The 22,231-nt window shown below is 52.9% G+C and overlaps 1 protein-coding gene across 1 annotated transcript in view; it reads left to right on the forward strand.

The window, feature by feature from the left end:
• Nucleotides 1-2,108, forward strand: part of maml3 (mastermind-like transcriptional coactivator 3) — an 18,605-nt gene extending 16,497 nt beyond the window's left edge. Inside the window, exon 3 of the mRNA XM_035417955.1 lies at nucleotides 2,022-2,108. Coding sequence (XP_035273846.1) covers nucleotides 2,022-2,108 — 87 coding nt within the window. The remainder of the gene's footprint in view (nucleotides 1-2,021) is intronic.
• The last annotated feature ends 20,123 nt before the right edge of the window (nucleotides 2,109-22,231 follow it).

Genomic DNA, 22,231 nt, shown 5'->3' on the forward strand with positions numbered 1-22,231 from the left:
GGGCAGGGGTTGGGTCGAGGGGGGTTATGGGGGGTGAACCTGTATGCTCACCTGGGACCTCAGAGTGTACAGGAGCAGGGCAGCGTGACCCTGTGAGAGAGGCCTGGTCAGCTGAGGTGATAGAGCCATAGGTAAGGCCAGCAGGTACAGGTGGACGTAGCACGGCTAACGGGTTAACTGAGGGCATTGGGGAGGTTTAGCTTCTGCTTGACAATGCTACAGCATTATTGCACTAGGTAGGCAGAAGAAAACCAATTGACACTCGCACTCCGAACGAAGAAAAAAATACATCGTTCGAGAAAGTAAAATGAAAAAATACATCATACAATAACAAAAAAAAATGGTGCATTTTACTTTCTTGGTGTATTGTTTTTTTTTGTTCGGAGTGTAAGTGTCCATTTCGCTTCCAAGTACATTTACTTAATATCCACACACCCATCAGCCTAAGAGCCAATCAGGTGCAGATGCCGGTTTGATTTTGTCAGAGCCATCTACAGAAGAGTCTGTGCATTGAAGACTTGGGGGGGGGGGGGGGGGGGTGGGTTGAATAAATAAAGTGTATGAAGTGTATTCTGCAGGTGGCGGATCATTCTAGAAGCGTTCCTCCCGCCCCCTCACCCCTCAGCGCTACCTCCTTGATTCCCTGGCTCTTTGTGTGGTATTCCTCTGAAGGCTGGAGCCTGTGCTTTCAGCTTCCTCTGCTGTCGCTCAGAAACAGTAACACCGTTCCACAACAAGCGTGAGGTGCCGCGTTAAAGCATGTTTGATTTGTTGTTCTGGTAATCTTTTATTTTTGCGGGCCCCGTCTGTAATTGCTGTTTACGAACTCGTTCGTTTGCTTCAAATTATCGTCTGAAGAAGAAAAAAGAAAATGGCTCGCAGTGGAAACAAAAAATTAAAACGGAAAACAAAAATATTCCTGCTCATCTCTGAATATCATTCGGTTTTTCTAGCCGAGAGCTTCTGAACCGTGCCTGCGAGTGAGAGGCGAACGAGCGATCCTCAGCAGAAGCAAACTCTCTTTCGTCTGTGTTTTCATCGTGCTGTGACGGTGTAACCGGGACTGACGCAGTGGCAAACGTGCGCTTTCTAAAGACAAAGCAGGTACTGCTCGGCCCCCCCGCTCTCCGCGCTTCTGCGTCGCTAGCAACCCGAGCCGGTGACGCAGCCTGCCTGTAAACACGCTTATCTGGGCCCGGCGGCCTGGGCCCTGTTTGTTTGGAAGCAGCGAGCACAGGCCCCCGTGGGCCTCCCGTTAAATGGATAACATGTGTGTGTCACTATTCTTAGCGTATTTATCACTCTAATGGGCAGTTTGATTGAAACCAGGCTTCCTGTCCACAGGAGCAGGAAGCGCCTATCAGCCGACCTATTGTCTTACAGCCACCGATAAGGACGCCTCCTACAAATTGGGACGCTCGTTTTTTTAGGGTTTTTTTTTAATCTGCCAAGGGCACCATGTTTGCCTAAACGGCGGCTGGCCTTGCTGGGTGTGACGCGGAGTCCCGTGTCCCAGAGACGTAGGTTTGCGACCGCCGGGTCGCAAGTGGCGTCGTGCGATACCGTCCCAGGAGGTCGCGAGGATGAGTGGGTGAAGGTGGCGCGTTGGTTGTGAATGTCCTTTAGTGGGGATTCTGGGTTTTGTAGTTTGAAGGTTTGTAGTTCTGAGAGTGGAGTAGAGTGTCTGTTCAGAGGGTGGGGGGGGGGGGGAGCTTTTTGCCTTTGGCCCAGGTTTTGGATATGGGTCCATAACGGCAGCCCTGTTTCGATTGGTTGTGGGAGGGGGGGCACTGAGTTCATCATCTCATTTCCTGTCGGTGACAGATGTTTCCAGAACTCCAGAAATGTGTCGGCTCTGTAGAAAGTGCCTTTCTGATGGAGATGGATATCATCCCGGATAGGCTCTGAAAGAGTGAAAATAAATTTCATCTTAGTCAAGGGCTCTGGGCTTCCAGCTTCAGGCTGCTTGGTGTGTTACTTTTGGCAATCGGTCACCCCCCCCCCCCCCCTCCCCCTGATAGGTCATCATCATCATCGTTCCCTCCACCTCTGGAAAGGAGTCGAGGGAGGCGGAGATCATTCCCCCTCTTCCCAAACTTTCACTCTAGACCGCGGTGCATTCCGCAGCGAGCCTTCAGCCTGATGTATCCCACACTGCACCTCCCGCTCTGACGTATCCCACACTGCACCTCCCGCTCTGATGTATCCCACACTGCACCTCCCGCTCTGATGTATCCCACACTGCACCTCCCGCTCTGGCACCGTTTCCACGGTTACAGACCCGCCGTTTCCTCCCCCGGGCTCGCGATCACGCGCGGTAATGATCAGGGACCCGCGCTGCGAAGGGCGCCATTTTTTATTTATTTGTTTACCTGCTGGCGCGTTTAACGGATAATTTATTTAATTTATTTGTTTGTATTTGTTTATTTGCCGGGTCACTTGGCTTGTCCCAGAACGAGCTGCTCGAGGTAAATTTAATCTGTTGTCCCTGCGCAGGTACCGCTAAAGATCGTAACGCACGCAGGCCGTGGGACGGTGATTAACACGATAAGGGTCTTAAACGGGGGACGTTACCCGTGCAGACGTGTGGGGCTCTTGTCCCCAGGAGCATGCCCCAGATATACTGGCTTTGCTTCGGTGTGTGCTGTACAAATGGAGAACATGTCAAATATGAGATGTGCAGTTTACCCTGGAAAAGGTTGCCTGCTTATTAAACTCTGCGTGTGCAGTCAGATCTCCCTTCCAAGGGAGACCTTCCACTTCATCTAGGCCTGTAGCTTGGCTGGAGTTTGTGTGTGTGTGTGTGTGTGTGTGTGAGAGAGAGAGTGTGTGTGTATACGTGTGTGTGTGTGTGTGTATGTGTGTGTGTGTATCTGTGTGTATAAGTGTATGTGTGTGTGCATTAGCGTACAGAGGGCAGATGGGACAGGCAGAGGGCCTGCAGTCCTCCTGATGGCGGGTTCGATGGCGGTTCCTCTCAGACTGTGCTTTATCTGGGCCGTGCTGTGAACAAAGGCGGGACCGGCCCGTCTAATGAGCGTCCCGCCGGCCCGGCAGGGCCCAGAGTGGACCCGCTCCCTAATCCTCCCTTTCATCCCACCCCAAACCCCCCACCCCAAACCCCCCCAGGACCCATCCCGCGACAGGGCCCACTCTCAGCCCCAGCCCGCTCTTCATCTCCGGCACCGACCTCATCGCCCCCCCGCATGGAGACACCCCCCCCCCCCCCGAGAGATGGGGAGCCTAAACCACAGCTAGCCCTCTCTCACCCCTCACCCCTACCCACCCTGCTGTACCTGTCCTGATACGCCTCTTCTGTTTGCCACCTTAAGAAGCCACTTATTTTTGTTCCTTTCTTTTTTCCCCTCCCTCAGTCTTCCACACCCCCTTTCTTTTTGTTTGGCAGGTACAACCCTGCAAAAGATTTTATCCAGTATTTTGGTCTCTCGTATCTATGTTTTTACATTTTTGTCTCACCAGATCACAGAATGTTTTTCCTATCAATATTATTTTGCTCCAGAAACAGACACTGTCTTTTCTTTGTTTCTCCTGGTACTTTTCTATCTGGACATTAAGATATGAAATGAACAGACCCCCAGATTCTCTAATCTAAGGCTGGTACAGAAAGGTCTCTCCTTCACAGCCAAAAGCTGTTCTAATTCTTAGAAGAGTAGGCTTTTTGGAATGCTAAGTCAGTGTTCTAGAACTCCAGTGCTTTCAGTTACCAGTGGTGATTGTGACATCACCATTAGAATGTTTAGAATGTCAAATAAGAGCATTCTAATCATGCATTTGTAATCTGGCACCTTAAAGGGTTAATCTCTCTCAGGAATTTTTCAGGGTGATTTTGGCCTAAAGACCTGCTGTACTCTCACTATAAAAAAAAAGCTTTGTATTGTGTCTGAGTGGGTGTGGGTATCTGCCCAGGAAGTGTGGGGGACTAGAGTTTTAGTTTTTCTGTTTTTTCTTCGCTGGTCGTATCTGTTGAGCCCTGCTGCTGCTGGGTGTGGACTCTGTCCACTGCCCACATTCCTGACCTCTCTCTCTGTGAGTCAGAGGTGAAAGGTCAGGACTGTACCATACGGGACAGCCCGGGGAGACCCCGTCCCGTGACAGATGGTGAGAGGAGGGGGCCCTGTGTGGCATGTGCAGAGAGGGAGGGGCTGATGGGATTGAGGTGGTCCTCCAGACAGTACTGGCGGGCAGTGGTGACTGTGTGTGTGAGCGCATGAGATTTTTACTTCAGTTTCTTGGTGACAGAATGCTAAAATAAATAGAAGCAGTTCTTGTGACCCTAGTCCAGGGGCGGGGGGGCAGGGGGTGTAGGGCAGGGGAACGTGTAAGCATGTTGATCACAGAGGTGGGTAGCAGGTTTGGATCTGCTCTGCTTAGGAGTCAAACTTGGCGGCAGTAAAGATGGCGAGTGTAGACACGGGCCCACACGGAAAGCTGGTCTGTGGGCCCTGGGCCTGCAAACGCACATCGCTGTCAGAAGGACCGCCTCTCTGGGGATAAACAGATGCTGACTTGGACCCCCCCCCCTCCCCCCGCGCAATCCTCTAAGTAGCTGTTACCCCAGAAACGGGCGCAGTGCCTCACTGTCGAACGCTCTGACCAGTGAGTCTGCTCAGCTCCTCCACACAGCGAAGTCAAAGCCGCATTTACAGCACATTTCTGGTGCCGTTATCCAGAGCAGCTTCCACTGCGTATAATCAGTCTTTTTTACAGTCGGATATTTACTGAAGCAATACAGGATAAGCGCCTTGCTCATTGGAACAACTGGGGGCACCTTACCTGGGAGTAAAACCTGCAACCTCTGAGTTTCAAGTCCACTTACATACCCACTGTGCTGCTCATCCTTGACTCTACAGCACCTCCTGACTGTTGTAATTTCGCGGTGAATCACTCTGTTGTATGTGGACTTTCCTTTCATTGATGGCTGAGAGGCAGAACCGAAGCGCTCTGCCTCTGACACAGGCCTGTCTCCTGCTTCCAAAGCACTGGCCCCGATATTGCAGTCGCGTGTCCAGTAAACTGACTTCAAAGAACACTTAGCTTGTTCTCTGAAACAAAATGCTCTTTTGTGCGAGCGTGGTGAGGCAGCACAGCATGCGGTCGACAGCTGGGCACGGAATGATTTGCAGCACAAAGAGAATAATGGATAGATGCAGTCTGCAGGGCCCCCGATGGAAGGGACACAACTGCTCTGCGGCGCCTGTGGCGCATGCATCTGCAGTACCTCTGCGCCGCCACTGGAGGTGCTGGAGAGCTCAGACTAGGTGGGCTAGTCATGGTCTCAGGACAGGTCCTTACCATGACCTGCCGGTGGGTTTGACTGTACTTGAATTTGATTTGATTTGAATTTATGTGACAGTTTTAAAACGAGATTTCATATGACTGCATAGACAGACAGCAATCCTTTAAGAATATTCGAGGATGGAAACACATAGCCAGCAGGCTAATTTTCATGATGGTCCTCTATACCTCTCCTCTTATTCAGCAAACGCCGCACTGTGTGTCCTACCCCAGGAACACACTTAGAGAAAAGACATTTACCTCGAAGTGCCGCAGAAAATATGCTTACCGTTCGGGAGTACAAATTCCCCAAATGTGGTGTTATTCCTGCCTATCAGTAAGATTGATTCGCAGAGTTCTGAAAGTGCGGAGTGTAGGGGAGAGGACAAGGTGAATCGACGAGATCTTCCAGCGAGCTGAAGTTCGAAGGGTTTCAAAAGGGGGGGGGGGGGGGGCTCTGTCGAGCAAGAGCAAAGAAGATTTTATCTGAAAACTCGATACAATATTGAGCAATTCGTGTGATATTCTCTATCTCAGGTGGAGTGTTAGAGAAGCTCGCTAGAACAAATGTGTTCGGCTACTGGTGTGTTGGCAGCAGCAGTGTTGTACAGATTCCTGAGGTAATTCTTTTTCCAACATGGGCGTTCTCTTTATTGTTAGATGTAGTGTTGACAGTGGATAGAATCTCTAGGGATTGCGGGTTTTTTTTTATTTTTGTCTCTCAACAATCATCCGTCTCAGCGAGTGCTCCAGTGAACATGTCCCCCTGCGTTTCCCTCCGTGACACTTCGGGGAGGACGTTCTGCGCTACACCGCTGTAAACATCCTTCGGGGAGGACGTTCTGCGTTACACCGCTGCAAACATCCTTCGGGGATTCGTTACTTACAGCAACGAGACGTGCGGAATTTAAAACAGGGGCGCCGAAGAGGCCCCCTAGTTTAACGGGGTGTCGTTTGGGGAGGGAAGGTCTGGAACCGCGGAACGAAAAAAAAAAAAAAACTTTTCTCCCCCCCGAGGCCGGCCCTCGCCTCCCCCCTCGCCTCCTCCGCAGAAACGGCCATTAATCAACGATCTGTTTGGATGGGGTTCCGCGCCAGCGCGGGCTCTCCACATACCTGCTGGGCAGATGTGTCCTCGCGGCGGGATTGGGTCTGCGCTCCGAGGCGAGGCCGTTTGTTTCCCGGGGAACGCGCCGCGGCGGCAGCCTCATTAGCAGCTCGCGCCTGCAGGTATTTTGCGGTCCGCGTTGGGCAGACGTATGGGGCTCGCCGCTTTTATTTATCCGTTTATTTTTTGTTTTTTTGTTTTTTTTCCTTCTCTCTCTCTCTTTTCCGCGGTTCACCTTGGGAAGGAGAGACCCTGTGCTGCGTGTGCTCTGCTTTGCTGAGGTTTCGGACGGAGAGGTGCTCCTTCAGCAGTTACTGCCCCTTTGTGTCTCCAGCCGTTTTTTTTTTTTTTTTAACTGCAGGCGGTTTCTCTTTTGTTTTGACTCTGCCTGTTCCCCTGCTATTCAGCTCCGTTACAGATGTGAAGTTTTCTTTCCTTCTGCTCGATCACGCGCTCGGGTGCACCCAGGACTGGCCTGGTGGCTGAATGTCTGCTGGGTTGAAATTTCAGCGGTGGGGGGACAAAAGTGGCCTCATCCTGTCAAGAAAGATTCAGAGGGTGGGGTGGGTCAGTGGAGCTCATTATCAGGAAGCATTAAGAGTGAGATGGGGGGGGACGGGCTTCGGAGGGGAAAATAGGACCAGTCTGATAATATCACTGGGGCAGTTTATGGAAAATGTATATTTGTTAAACCCAGTACTGGTAACATAGTCCTTCACCTGGTGCCTCAGTGAGCATATTATCACTATGGAGCCAGGAAACGTGCACTAAAGAGAGACTGAGAGAGAGGGACAGAGAGAGAGTGAGTGTGTGTTTATGGGAGGGAGAGAGAGAGAGAGTGAGCGCATAGGTTTATTGTTGCAAGGGTGCATCTTTATTTTTGGTGGGGTAAATTGACGTCCACGCCGCCCTCTGTGCAGCATCTGTCTGAGGTACAGAGGCAGACACACTGAGAGTGCTTTGACTAAAAATGTCCAGTTTGACGGCCCGGTCTCTGGTGCTGATACTGGCTACTAATCAGCACGACTCCCCCTGCTGAATAACCAATCAGCCGCCAGGTCCCCACGCTGAATAACCAATCAGCCGCCAGGTCCCCACGCTGAATAACCAATCAGCCGCCAGGTCCCCGGACCTAACGGCGCTCTGTCTGCCGCGCGGGAGACAAGAACATGAAATTTCTGCGGCGTCTCGAGTGGCCCTGCCCCCGCCCCCGCAGCCCGCCGGACAGGCTCGCTCGTTTGTCAGTTAAATATTTCCTCCTATCACAGCAGCCCTGCGTGAGCCAGTCCAGGCCGGGGACATCTGCTTCTGCTTACGGATCCATTCGCAAATTAACTTACAAAGCACTTCAAGTTCGCAAATTACACGTGCGGTCAATTTTATATAACCTTATACGTCTTTAACCAGTAGCCTCATGTTTGTTTCTATTTCTAATTTATTTTGAAGGATTTTGAATTTTTAAAGAAGACAATTCTATAATCTGATATTTTCCCTTTAACTATTGATGTAATGAATGTCTACTGTGCGAGTCTAACTTGACATGAAAAAGGGATGTTGAGGTGCCATGCAGCAAGGAATGATTTACAACTGAAAGCGGACTGGTAGCAAAAATGATTTGGCAAAAATCACAAAAATTTCACGTATAGAGAGAGCGAGAGAGTGTGAGAGAGAGAGGATTGTCCACGACTTCTAAAGGAATCCTTGCTTTCACGGTAAACGCTGTTCGGCAGTAAACGTTGGGCAGAAAGAGCCGGATGGCGGTGAGCGCGCTGCCTGGCCTGTCAGCCTCCGCGGTACCTTAGCCTCTCCATTCGACGCGGTGGGATTTTGTTGTTCGCCGGAAAATAAGTGGTTGTCATTTCACAGACAGGCCAGGATGTAATTAGCCACAATGGATGGAGGTAATGGAACAGATGTCTCTTTGTAGACTGAGTTTGCCACGGCGCAGTGTGTGCTGCCTGCCTGCTGCCGGCTACTCGCTGATCCCTCCTCTTCCCTCCCTCCCTCCGTCGCGCTCTCTCTCTCTCTCTCTCTCACTCCCCCCCTTTCTTCTTAATACTCCGTCTCCCTCCTTATCTCTCTCTCCTCTCCCACCTCTTCGGCTTCACGCCATCACTCACCCTCCCTTTCAGTTTCACTCTGTTGCTCTCTCTCTCTCTCTCTCTCTTTCTCTATCTACCTCCCTCCCTCTCTCTGCTAACTCCCTCTTTCTCACTCATTCTCTCTCTTTCTCTCTCGCCGCCTCTTGTCTCTTTATCTTCCTCCCTCCCTCTCTCTCTCTGCCTTCCTCCCTTGCTCTCCCCCTTTCTCTCTCTCTCTCTCTCTGTTCTAAAGGACAGTCTGGTATGAGGGCTTCCTTCGCGCGCGCATGTGTGTGTGTGTGCTCGCGTGCGTCTCTGTGCGTGTGTGTGTGTGCTCGCGTGCGTCTCTGTGCGTGCGTGTGTGTGTGCGTCTCTGTGTGTGTGCGTGTGTGTGCTCGCGTGTGTCTCTGTGTGTGTGAGTCTGTTTGAGTTTAGGAGGGGGGGGTGCCCCTGGGAGTAAATGAGCGTTCAGCCCCCCCCCCCCCGGCGGTCTGCTTATCGAGCTGCGATGCGCCAGAGAGCCGTCGAAACCACAGCCCTGCCACCCCCTCAGTCTGTCCCTTGGTGAGAACTACACTTCCCATAATCCCTCACTGGTGTCACATGACTCAGTTGAGGGGAGGTAGCAGTCTGTGATCCATCGCGGGGCCTTTTTCTCCCCCCCGCCCTTATCGGTCCGGCAGATGGTCAGCTACTGTTAATCAGGCGGATCTGGCATTCGGCGTTCCCCTCCTGATTTGTTTCGGGACACGGAGTCCCTTTTGAGAAGGCTTAGGACGCCGGTGTTCCTGAGCTAGGTGTAGCGTCGGTGGCAAGAAATTTTCTGGCGTGTGAAAAAAAAAAAGAAAAAAAATGTGTACGTGTTGATATATCCTGTTTCCTCGGGGAGCCTCGGAGAAGGTCTTAAAGATGATTGAGGCGATAAATCAGGCAGGAGACGCAGCCTCGTCGGGTGGGAGGGAGGGAGGGAGGAGGAAGGAGGGAGGGAGGGAGGGAGGGAGGAGGAACGGCTTCGGTCCTGAAGCTGAAGCCGCAAGGCCTCATTTAGGGCTGCGGCCTCCTGTTGACATGGTTAAGCAGAGCCGGTTTTCTGCCCTGCAATGTTTTCCTTAATAAGAGTGGGTGCAACAAAAAAAAAACAAAAGCGCGGAGTAGCGGTTTAGGATTTCGGTGGTGGAGAAAGAGGCTGAGGAGAGTTAATTATGTGCGTGGGGACCCGGTGAGAAACGCTGAGTCATCGCACCGCTCCTCTCTCTCCTCCCCCTGTCCGATGCTCCTGGGACCTCACTGCCGAATCTTAACAGCGCCCGCTACGGTGCCGTCCGTCCGTCTGTCCGTAGCGCCGTCTTCCCACCCCGAGGCTTTCGATCGGCGGCTCTGCGATCGTCCTCCTGACCCTGCTCCGTGACTCGGCGGGTCGTTTGGTCGCGCCTGCGGCTGGTCGTGTCAGGAGGGCACTGGATGTCCTCGCCCGTTGTCGGGCCGACCCAGCGAGCACAGAATGTTATTTCAGCTTCCTACGGCTCTTCAGCGGGGTTGTGTAAGGCTGGGGTTGAGCAACAACGGCGTAGTGCCGCTTTCACGCTTATTTTTACCGCTCAAAACCAATTATTTTTAATGTAGTGAAGAGGTCCAGGTCACACTCACACTTTGGTTTTTTTTGTCCACAAAGTGTGGACAAAAAAGGTACTTTTAGGTACTCAAGGTGATTTTGGTGGTTTTGGACCAAAAGAAAATCACAAGAACACAAAGTTCCCTAAACGTTCCACAACTTCAAATTTTCAAACGAAAAACATTGCGATAATTTCCTGTTCTAGGTGTGGGGGAGGGGGGGAGGGGGCTGTGGTGGTCATGTGTCACAGTCTTGTTCCCCTCTGTTAAGTAAATGACAAGTAGTGCTGAGGAACAGATTAATGTATCATAATATTACCCTTTATTGTGTACAGACATACAGTTACATGGCCCCTCTTATGTAGTATTCTGTGTATGTTGGTCATTTACTGTATAGCAGGACCACATGATCGGCTCGCTTTCAGGGCCAGGAGGTGTGTGATGGATGCTGCGCTCTGCTAACGTGCCTGACCCGCGCGTGTCTGTTACTGGGCTTCCTGAGGAGAGGAAGCTTGTGTTCGATCGGCGTGGAGCTCGCGGGCCAAGGCCAGCGTGGTTGCCGTGGCGATGTACGAGACGCCCGCCGCCACGCGAGGGAACGGCGGGCGGGGGCGAGAGGCGCTCTCAAACGTTTCGTTTGCGCCGTCCTGGAACGCCAGCTTCTGTCCGGTCTGTCCGGAGCATTGCTGGGACTCCGCCGTTCTGGGTTTGCGGTTTTATTTGTCTTTGCTTGTGTTAGGAGTCTGATGGACAAAGAGTGGCCTGAACCTTACCCCTGGATTTGCTAAGACGAGGGGAAAAAATTTTTTTTTTGTATTTTTTATTTTTTGGGAAAGGATGTTTCCCTGCCGTTCGGAATGTTCGCTCTGTACTTCCTGCTTTCTCTCGGAGTGGGAATTCAGAAATTCCGGAAAGGATCTTTTGGGCACAGCGTGGTCTGCCTCATCCTGAGCGGTTAGGGTGTGGATTAGTGCCCAACAGCCATCCATCCCGGTCAGTATATGACCCCACCTCAGTTTGATGTGCGGAGGGTTTGAGCTGAACGGGTCTGGTTCCTGAACAGTGCTGGAACAGAGCGTGCTCAGTGCCCAGCCTCTCTGTCTGTTACAGTACATCCTGGTTTAAGCCCAGCCCCCTGTGAGGTCCTGCTCCCAGAAGCCCGGTTTCTCCCAGCAACAGGAAATAGGAGTATTCTCTTCAGGAATGTCGCATCGCACTAAATATAGAGCCTTATTTCCCCCGCACTTTATTTTTTGCAGATGAGTCAAATATAGCTCTGGTCATGTGTGTAAGGCACACCTGGGAATTAATGTCTGAACAGTTGGTGTGTGTGTGTGTGTGTGTGCATGCATGCGTGCATGCGTGTGCGTGTGTGTGTGTTTTTCTCTCTCTCCCTTGGTTTGTATTCGTCAGCTTTTCGTGCACTCCCTGTGTGAACACTGGCAGGGGACTGTGTGTGTGTGTGTATGCGTGTGTATGCATGTGTGTGCATGTGTGTGTGTCCGTGTGTGTATCTGTGTGCCCATGTGTGCGTGTGTTTGTGTGTCTGTGTGCATACATGTGTGTATGTGTGTTTGTGTGTCTGTGTGCATACGTGTGTGTATGTGTGTGTGTGTGTGTCTGTGTGCATACGTGTGTGTCTTTCTGTGTTTGCTCTTCTTTAATATCAGTGATCACAGGTATCCTCGGCTGCCGACAGGCCCTGATTCTTATTGCAGTATCCATGCCCAGAGCTGGGTCACATGACATCAGAGACTGAACACAGCATCAGTGTGCGGCCCAACTGGGAGGGAGGGAGAGGGAGAGAGACGGGGAGAGAGACGGAGAGAGGGAGAGACGGGGAGGGAGAGGGAGAGGGAGAGGGAGAGAGGGAGAGAGAGGGAGAGAGACGGAGAGAGGGAGAGAGGGAGAGAGAGAGAGAGAGAGAGAGAGACAGAAAAAGAGAGAGGGAGAGAGAGAGAGAGAGAGAGACGGCTCGCTCTGCAGGGTGCTATCACCCCACTCTTGAGGATCCGTTTGCCTGAAGGATTTGCCATTTTCTGTCATTTGCATAATTTATTTGCGGAAATCATTCCGTGTGCTTGCGTGCATGTGTGTGTGTCCGTGTGTGTGTGTGTGTGTGTGTGCGTGTGCGCGCGCGTGCGTGTGTTCAGAGTATCGATCCCCCGTTTCCATTATATTAAAATGGCTGTTAATGGAACAGTTTCTAGCGATGGCCGCGATTGATCAGACGCGCCCAGAATCACGGTGTGGGGGGCGGAGAGGGGGGGGGGGACGGGGGGCGGGAGGGGGGGGGGGGGGGGGCGTTATCTCTCCTCCGCTGACTGCTGCGCTTATAGGTTACTGAGGGCTCGGATAGAGGCGTGTAATCATCGATTCCTGTGACGGCCGACCAGAGAGAGGAAACGCTGACATGATTTACAGTGGCGGAGCTGAGCCTCATCTGCAGTCTGTCCCTGCTCCGGGGGGGGGACCGGGGGGACTGGGGGGGGCGCGGGGGGACTGGGGGGGGGGGGCGGGGGGAACGCGGCGTTCCTGCGTATAATCGCGCGGCTGGGGGAGATTACGCCGAGTTAAGCAGTGGAGGGGGGGGGGGGGTTTGGGGGAGATGAGAGAGGCGGGTTAAGTCCCTGAATGTCTTTGGGATTCGGGCTGTTTAACAGTGAGGGTGGATGTGCAGGCGGGTCGGGGCACGGAGAGGCTGCGTTATAATGAGCCTCAGCTGTGCAGGAGCTCTGTGAGGGGCCGCCAGGGGTGGTGTGTGTGCACAAGCGCACGCAAACACACAAACACGCAAACACGCAAGCGTGCATGTACACGGGCCCGCATGCAAACACACAAACACACAAACACGCAAGCATGCATGTACACGTGCCCGCACGCAAACACACGAGCGTTAAACTATGCATTTGCATGCGTCCACATGCAAGCACACAGGCACGCAAGCTCGCATCATACGTGCATGCACTTAAACGCTCACGCATGCTGCATACAAACATGTACAAAGACACGCTCTGATAATCCAGGGTTACTGTGTGCGTGTGCGCGTGCGCGTGTGTGCTCGTGCACATCGAACCCAGGACAGAAGGGTGGTGTGGGGGGTGAGACTGTGGCTCAGTCCGTAGGGCAGCTGATTCTCAGACCCCCGCGTTAATCCCCCGGTGCTGCTGGGGGGGTTCGATTCCTCGCCGTCCGGCAGACGCGTCCGACCTGCCCGACCTGCCCGTCATCGCAGCGGCGGAGCCGTTTCTAGGATACGGTGTCGTTAGCCAACCAGGCAGCTCATCGGGGGGTAATGCGGTGTGGCGCACGGCGATGTGTTTTTATTGGACAGTAATATTTCCTGGTCCGGTGGCTGGTCGGAGCAGAGAAGCCTCTCCAACGTTTCCCCTGTGTTTTAGGGGGGGGGGTCATCTGCCACCATCAGATGCGCTCTTTGAGTGGAGATGAGGCCCTCGCAGCAGCAGATGAGTCCATGAAATTGAGGAACCGTGGGGGGGGGGGCTTTGGCTGTACCCGGCTAATTTCACCGCCCCCCCCCCCCCCAAATACAGATTCAAATCCACTGCAGTTAGCAGGCTAAACACTCAAGCCAACCTGCTCGTCATTATTAACCCTTTGAAGAGCAGGTTGTTTTTGGAAATTCCCCCCCCCCAGTGTCAGTGTTCTAGAACTCCACTGCTTTCAGCAGTGATTATGACATCAGCGTTAGAGTGTTCAGTTCAGAACATTCTACTCACATAGTCCTGGTTCCCCGTCCCCAGTGTTGTGGTCTGGCTGTATAAGGGCCTGTTCAAAGCTTGTTGCTATAATACTGATTTTTGATCTTGTTGTTTATTCATTTGCTGAAGCATGTGATTACGTTCCCGTAAAGGAAACAGATCATTGTGGTATATGGTGTATTTCAGCGTGTGTGTGTTCTCCGCATCGGCTCCTGAGAGAGCCTTCCTCCTTCGATTTCCCGCCTCTTTGTCCGTGTCAGAGCGGTGGCCCCCACGCGCTAAAAAGAGCAGCAGCGTGAGGGGGGGAGGCTCCCCCCCCCGCCCAGAGCTGGGAGAGACTGCAGATGAGGCTCTACTCCTCGCCCATTAAGCATGTCAGCGTTTCTCTCTGCTCGGCTGCAGGTGGAGAATCGATGATTACACGCCTGTAACATGCCTGTAACACGCCTGTAACATGTCTGTAACACGTCTGTAACACGTCTGTAACACGTCTGTAACACGCATGTAACATGTCTGTAACACGCCTGTATCCGGGCCCTGAGTGACCTGTACGTGCAGCAGTCAGCGCTGAGGACGATGACCTCGCTGCTTCTCCGTAACGCGCAGTTTGTGTCGCGGCGGCCGCCTGATTGGCCGCTAAACAGAGCTCCACTTGCTGGCAGGTTACTGTAACGGGCGCAGGCATTAAGTGTAACAGGCGCATGCATTAAGAGTAACAGGCACATGCATTAAGTGTAACAGGCGCATGCATTAAGTGTAACAGGCGCATGCATTAAGTGTAACGGGCGCATGCATTAAGTGTAACAGGCGCATGCATTAAGTGTAACAGGCGCATGCATTAAGTGTAACAGGCGCATGCATTAAGAGTAACAGGCGCATGCATTAAGAGTAACAGGCGCATGCATTAAGAGCAACAGGCACAGGTATTAAGAGTAACAGGCGCATGCATTAAGAGCAACAGGCGCATGCATTAAGTGTAACAGGCGCATGCATTAAGTGTAACAGGCGCATGCATTAAGTGTAACAGGCGCATGCATTAAGTGTAACAGGCGCATGCATTAAGAGTAACAGGCGCATGCATTAAGTGTAACAGGCGCAGGCATTTATATTCCAGACACAGACCAAATGCTTTCTTGAAATAAATTATGCAGATGAAGGGAAGCTTGATAAATGAACAAATAAACAAACGGATGAACATTCAGAGGCTGGAGTGAGACCCCCCCATACCCCCCCCCATGCTGACAGAGAAAGTCGCTCTCCCCACCCCCTACTCGCTCAATCCCCTACACACACACACACACACACACAAGCAGTAGCTTTTCAATAACTCAATACACTGCACTTTGTAAATTCCTCATTTTGCTTCGCAGTCTGTCAGAAAGTCACAGGTAATTAGAAAATCACAGAGTAATTAGTTTTCTTCTTGTCTTGTAATTCCCCGTAGCAGCCGCCAACAATCAACTCTGTCATCTTGTGTTTCCGTCTTTTTTTCCCCCTCGTCTCCTCCCTCTACTTCTCCTCCTCCTCCTCCTCCTCCACCTCTTCCTCGGGTTACTGTGTGTGTGTGTGTGTGTGTGTGTGTGTGTGCGTGTGTGCATCTGTGTCCACACACCTACTCAATGTGCTTTTTGAGGACGCTACTGAAGCTCGTTTGCGTTAACCAGCACCTGTATCGGGGAGGGGGGCAACTGTTTACATTTCCCTGCTGAGGAAAGGCGGTTGAGTGGACCTGGGGAGGGGGGCAGCGCGGGCGGGGGGGGTGTAGGTACCTACGCCCCCCTCCTCATCACCCCTCACCCCCTCCTCACACGGAGAAAGGTCCCGTTATTGATCTCACACATGTACACACTCCACTCACGGCACTAACACAGCAGTGGAATGTGCTGGTGCTAAAACAATTATTTATTTTTTTTAAAAAGACCGGTGGACTGCTTAGAAGGAGGGAGGAGAGGAAGAGGAGAAGAGAGTGCGGGGCGGGGGGGGTCGGGGCGGGGTGGGGCAGGGCGGGGGGGTCGGGGGGGTGGTCATTAATCGCCAGGCTGCCTGATAAAGCCCTGTACGGACGAAGGCTCTGTCGCCGTAAGGCCCCCACTGACTGGGGACGTAAATCAAGGCCGGTAATTGCTCCCCGGAAATGGGGGGGTCAGTGTGGGGGGGGGGGGCACGGGCACCTGCGGTGGCCGGAAGGGACATGGCCTCTGAGCCTCTGTCCCCCCCCCTTTCCCTCACTCTCCCGTCCCACCCAGCCTGGAGAGCAGCAGTCATGCACACACACACACATGCACACACACACACACACACACGCACACACACACACACACAGAGAGACAGACAGACAGACAGACTCACAGATGCACACACACACACACACGCACACACACACACACACACACACACAGAGACAGACAGACAGACAGACTCAGAGACACACACACACACACACACAGACAGACACACACACACAGACACACACGCAGAGACAGACAGACACACACACACACACAGATAGACGCACACACACGCACACACGCACACACACACACACACACACACGCACACACACACACAGATAGACAGAGACACACACACACACACACCAGAGGGGCGGTCCTTGTGGGCTCAGTGACAGTAAGGGCCTCTCATTGGCCGGGGCCCCCAGTGTTTGTGTTTGATTTGTTTTCTCTGGCAGGATTAGCGCATGGGCGGCGGGGGGTTCGGGGGGGGGGCGAGGGGGGGGGAATGGCTCGCGGCGTCAGCCTCTTCCCAGAGGGCCGTGTAGCCCCCACCACCACCGCCATCTCCGTCCCACACGCTAATTATTTCACATCATCATTCCTTTTATTCTCATTCTCAGTATTTAACATGTTCCTCATTTTCTCTCTCTCTCTCTCTCCCTCCCTTTATTTCTCTCTCTCCCCCTCTCTTGTTCTCTATCACACACCGTGGACTGCACATATGCCCTCACCCTCTCGCGCGCACAGCCATCTGCAGAACAGCAACGGTCCCGTCTGCCCTGTTTGACCAACAGGAGGCGCTGTGTCAAGCGGCTCTTTACTCTGGCACACGCAGGTGCTCTTGAGCTGCTCTCTGATCCTCTGTGATCGGCCTCCTTAGCCTTCGCTGGGGATGATGTCATTAAAAGCCTTATTATCATTGATCTGTGGTCATGAGAACAGGCCCTGTCTTACAGCGGATCAGCGTGGGCTCTGCTTATCTCAGATGGCCTTCCAGAAACGCAAACATCCAGCAGCATGCCTTCCTCGTATGGGGGGGGGGGGTGGGGGAGTAAATTTCCGTCGCTCGGAGTAAGAGCATCTGCTAAATGCCTAAATATATCACATCGTGATTAAGATTCTCCTTTTGTTTTTGTTTTTTGGTTTGTTTTTGTTGCGTACGAAACTACTGTGGTCATGATTTGTGGTTTCATTAGTCATTTATGCTTATTGAGCGTGCGCATGACTGTATGGACATGAGTGGACATGAGTCTATGATGTCCTCTGAGCCCTGAGAGTCCCAGTTTGTAGCAGAGTCTCATCAGTCCCAGTGCTGGAGTTGCTTTGCATTTTGGGACAAGGTGAAATTCAGTTGATGCTTGCTTGGGAGAATAATGGACCTGGAGGTTGGGGGGGGGTGCAGTCATTCCAAATGTATTTAACCCTCCCCCCCCATCCTCACTCCCTCCCTCTCTGTCATAGGTCACTCCAGCGTAAGTGACACAACATCTGGGCTCTTGTACGCTGTGACCTTGTCCTTATAGCCGAGAGCCACTGCAGTAGGGAAGACTCTCTCTTCAGTTCTGTTTTATTTGTAAAGCACTTTTTTACACAGACGCTGTCACAAAGACACTTAACAGAGGGAAGCAGAAAGTGAAAAACTGGGCGGAAACCAGGCCTGCACTCCCAAAAAAGTGAGCAAGCAGAAAAAGTCAGCAAAAAAGAGAAAAAACTCCCCAGCGGGAAGAAAAACACTGAAACAGTGGCGAGAGAAAAAAACTCCCCAAATGGGAAGAAATCTCAGGAGGAACCCGGCTATAGATCTTGAGAGGAGCCGGGTGTCAATAGTAGAGATGGTCTGAATGGTGGCAGAAATGTAATGAGGGATCTGTGAGACAGAATGATCAAATGGGCTGGGCAGCTTACAGTCTGAGATAATTAACTGGCCGGAAAAATACTCAGTCCAAATGAAGGAATGTGTATTAATGTGCAGTTCAGTGGGGAGGGGGGATGAATCGCATGTGAACAGAGGAATCACCTTCCTCTGAGTCTGTCTCAAAATCAAGCAGAAGAAAATGCGCGCAGGCCTGGAGTTGGTAGAATGGCCGGTGGGCTTTTTCTCGATGGGCACGGTGGTATCGCCCTGCCTACGCTTCGGAAGCTTGCGAACATTTCCGTCCGGTAATCTGATCCATCTCCATGGCGATCGTTCGCTCCCTGCCGCTGAGAGGGCGGCGTCCTGCAGTGGCTGCTGGGAGGATGGAGTCTATGATGTGATCTGCTGAGCGATGCGTCAGCCGGACTGCGGTGAAGAACCCCTCTGCCAGGCCGGCGTTCTCTTCTGATTCGGCGTCACCGGATGCTGAATCTAACGCCGTGGTAAATCTGCGCTAAGTCTGCGGTGGACGGTTTGTCACCCAACGCGAGAACGTTCCTCTGCGCAGACTTCAGTGATCACAAAGGGCCGAGCTCTGTGAAGAAGCTCGGGTACGAGGAGACACCGCTCGGGTCCTGGAGGGCCGCGGCAAACATTTAAAATGCATCAGCTGGGCTGTAACACAACCAAAACCAGCAGACACCACAGCCCTCTGGCTCTGGAATCCCGCACCCCTGCCTTAATGGTGACTTCATCTTGCTCTTTACTGATTTAAATAGTTAATGCGCTTCTTTGACCCTCCCTTTAAGTTGTAGACAGCCATGTCTTAAAATTTGAAGTGGCTTTTTTTTGGTAATATGTCAGAATAGCTGTGCCCACGCTACAATGCAGTGATTGCTAGTGAGTGCCCGTGGGGAGAGGTGCATGATGGGTAATATCCTAACCTACCTCAGCCCTGCTCTGAGCCCGCAGTGTGTCTGTAGGGCGTGGCTCTTGAAAGCCCAGCGGTGGAATCCGTTGTTGTTGTTTTTTTTGGTCCCCGGTTTGAGCAGCCTTGAGCGCTGCCCTCGGAAGGTCCGGGCGTGGCTGTGAGTCCTGCGGCTTCCTGCGGCCTCCTGCGGCCTCCTGTGGCCTCCTGTGGCCTCCTGCGGCCTCCAGCGGCCTCCTGCGGCCTCCTGCGGCCTCCTGCGGCCTCCTGCGGCCTCCTGCGGCCTCCTGTGTCCTCCTGCCGCCTCCTGTGGCCTCCTGCGGCCTCCTGTGGCCTCCTGCGGCCTCCTGCGGCCTCCTGTAGCCTCCTGCGGCCTCCTGTGGCCTCCTGCGGCCCCATGTGCGCGGCCTGTGTTTCAGAGGAGAGAGAGAAGATTCATTTCCTCAGTGTCAGAAACGCTGCCAATACCAATTTTTTTGTAGTGTGTAGATTAAAAAACAAAGATGACTCGGAGGAAGCAAATAAAACGGGGGGGGGGGGGGGGGGGAAACAGCGAGGTTTTTCAGACCCTTCCCCTCCGTTGAGTCCGCCGGGCTTCTGCGGTTAAATATTTCAGTATTTCTCAGGGCCTGTTCTCCTCTCTGCTGATTGCAAATGTGCTTCACTTCAGCCGTGGACCAGATAAATTATTTACTCGAGTGGTCTGGGGGGGTCTGGGGGGGTGGGGGGGGGGGGGGGGGGGGCCGCCCCTGCGTCTCTCGCGCGCTCCGCAGCACCGCTGCCGAAAGTGACACCATGGAGAGGAAGAGGAGGAAGAGGAGCCCTGCTTCCCCCCCGCGCAGCAGCAGCAGGCGTCTGTACCGCGCGTCGGGGAGTTTGGGCATTTGCGCCCCTCCCTGTCTGTGATCACGGAGCGCCGCTCGCTAGCTGAGCTGTTAAGGAGACGAGGAGTCCGCCCGGCGATAAGCGAAACGTTCCAGGGCGGAGACGGAGTCGTGAAATATAAAAAGGTCGATGTCTTTTCTTTCTTTTTTTTTCTCTCCCTGAGACGGTCGGTGCCGCCGGCTCCTGTGACTGTGCGGCGTGCAGTACCGTCTCCCAGCAGAGGGGGAGCCGGGAGGGAGCGAGCAGCGCTTCCCTGACACACCAGACCGGACCGCGGGCGTGACAGAGTGTCGGAGGATTTTTCCACCCGCTCGGCTGAGCGCCGCAGTGCATTGTGGGAAGGGCTCCGGCACTGTCACACGACAAATGCACTGCAGACCTGTAATTTGGTTAATCCCGGAGAGGGAATAATTGGTGCTTTTAGGAGGAAATATGATTTGATTACTGGCCTACGAGTGGTGTTTTGAAGTGTGTGTTTAAGTGCATATGATCCACCATGGCCAGTTTTTGAGAGAGACAGATTGCCCAGGTATGAAAGCTCTGGAGATGGATCTGACCAATCGCGAGCCCGGACTCTGAGCGCGATCGGCAGGCCACAGTGTCCCCTTTACGCCAAACTCCCTTTTCAACAGCTCCGCAAATAACGCAAATTAGTGTTTGTTTTCGGTACTTGTTTTGGCGGGAGAGTGATTGAAAGCCTGCATTTTGCTCAGAGATTCTGCTGTGTGTGTGTGTGTGTGTGTGTGTGTGTGTGTATAGGTATGCGTGTGCGTGTGTTTATATGTGTGTATGTGTGTATGTCTGTATAGGTATGTCTTTGCATCTGTGTGTTTGTGTATGGGTATGTCTGTGCGTGCATGTGTGTGCGTGCGTGCGAGTGTGTGTGTGTGTGTGTGTGTGTGTGTGTGTGTGCCTGTGCATGAGGGAGGGTGAAGCTAATGTTTTTTTGTTTTTTTCCCCCTAATGTGTCGAGCCCAAACATTAGGACTGTAATATACACTTGGTTTAATGGCTTTTCCATTTTCTATTTCTGAAAGCGCTATTAGCTTTGTGGCGCTGATAGATCCGCGCAGCCACACCTTCGGCTCGCCCTGTAACATAATTACACTTTTTTTGAGAAGTTAGCGCCATTTCATCTTCCTGATGCATTATCCGCAAATATCCTTTTTTTAAAAGTAATTCTCCAGCCGATGATTTAACGCTTGGGAGCCCGGGGGGGGAGGGTAAACAGGAGCATGAGCGGCCACTTTGATAGGATGCACGTGTCTTATGTCCTTTTACAATGTAAATAAGCCCCCCCCCCCCCCACCCTGCCCCCCCCCCCCAACACTCGGGGAAGAAGCGCAACGGAACTGTCAGCCTCATTGACTGCAGAGCTTCAGTCGCCTGCTAACCCACCTGTTAAATAATGTGCTGCGTCACGTTCGTTTGGCCTAACGGTGCTCTTGCGTTGTCCGCAGATCGTCTTCCCCAAAAGTCGGGGTCATTTGAAGGTCAGAGGTGCGGACGATTTCAGCTTGTCTGTCATTCCTCCTGTGGCCATCTTTTCAGTTACAGCCCCGGTGTTCTCTGATGAACTGAGTCGATAGATCATTTTCATCTGTAAACTGTACTGCTTAATTTTTTTTCAGGGGTGGGGGGTATTTTGTCACCACAGTTTGGATTCAGAAACCGTGCCTGTCTGAGTGCGCAGGAGTGTTGCCCGTTTTCTGGTCCGCTCAGATGACGTCATGTTTTAATGGCGGATGATTCATACAGAATATACAGTATATCATTTTTTCTCTGGGGTTAAGTGGGACCTCGCTGGGTACAGCTGTGGTTTGATACCCAGAATTCCAGTGCGTGAGGCTCTTGCCAGTTTGTGCGCTAACCGCTATCCCTGCTAACCGCTACTCCTGCTAACCGCTATCCCTGCTAACCGCTACTCCTGCTAACCGCTACTCCTGCTATCCGCTATCCCTGCTAACCGCTACTTCTGCTAACCGCTATCCCTGCTAACCGCTACTCCTGCTATCCGCTATCCCTGCTAACCGCTACTCCTGCTAACTGCTATCCCTGCTAACCGCTACTCCTGCTAACCGCTACTCCTGCTAACCGCTATCCCTGCTAACCGCTACTCCTGCTAACCGCTACTCCTGCTAACCGATATCCCTGCTAACCGCTATCCCTGCTAACCGCTACTCCTGCTAACCGCTATCCCTGCTAAGCGCTACTCCGCTCCGCAGCCCTCTCGCTCGCGTATCTGTGTCTGAAATCCTGATCTGAAGCGGACGTGTGTGAGGTAATCGGTTCGCGTACGCGGCTTCACGGCGAGCTCGCCGTGGGCGTGCCGCGGCGCTTCGGTCCGTTCCCGCTAACCGCTACCTTTCCTCCCGCTCTGTGAACTGTCGCTGAACCTGTCCCCGCCGCCCGCTAATTGAGACAGATGCGGAGAGATGCGCCCCCGCGGACGAGCCGCGCACCGGGCGGGGCCGGGGGGGGGCGAGGGGCAGGGGGGGGAGAGAGAGCGGGA

Source organism: Anguilla anguilla, chromosome 5 (assembly GCF_013347855.1).
Source record: "Anguilla anguilla isolate fAngAng1 chromosome 5, fAngAng1.pri, whole genome shotgun sequence".
NCBI classification, from domain to species: domain Eukaryota; kingdom Metazoa; phylum Chordata; class Actinopteri; order Anguilliformes; family Anguillidae; genus Anguilla; species Anguilla anguilla.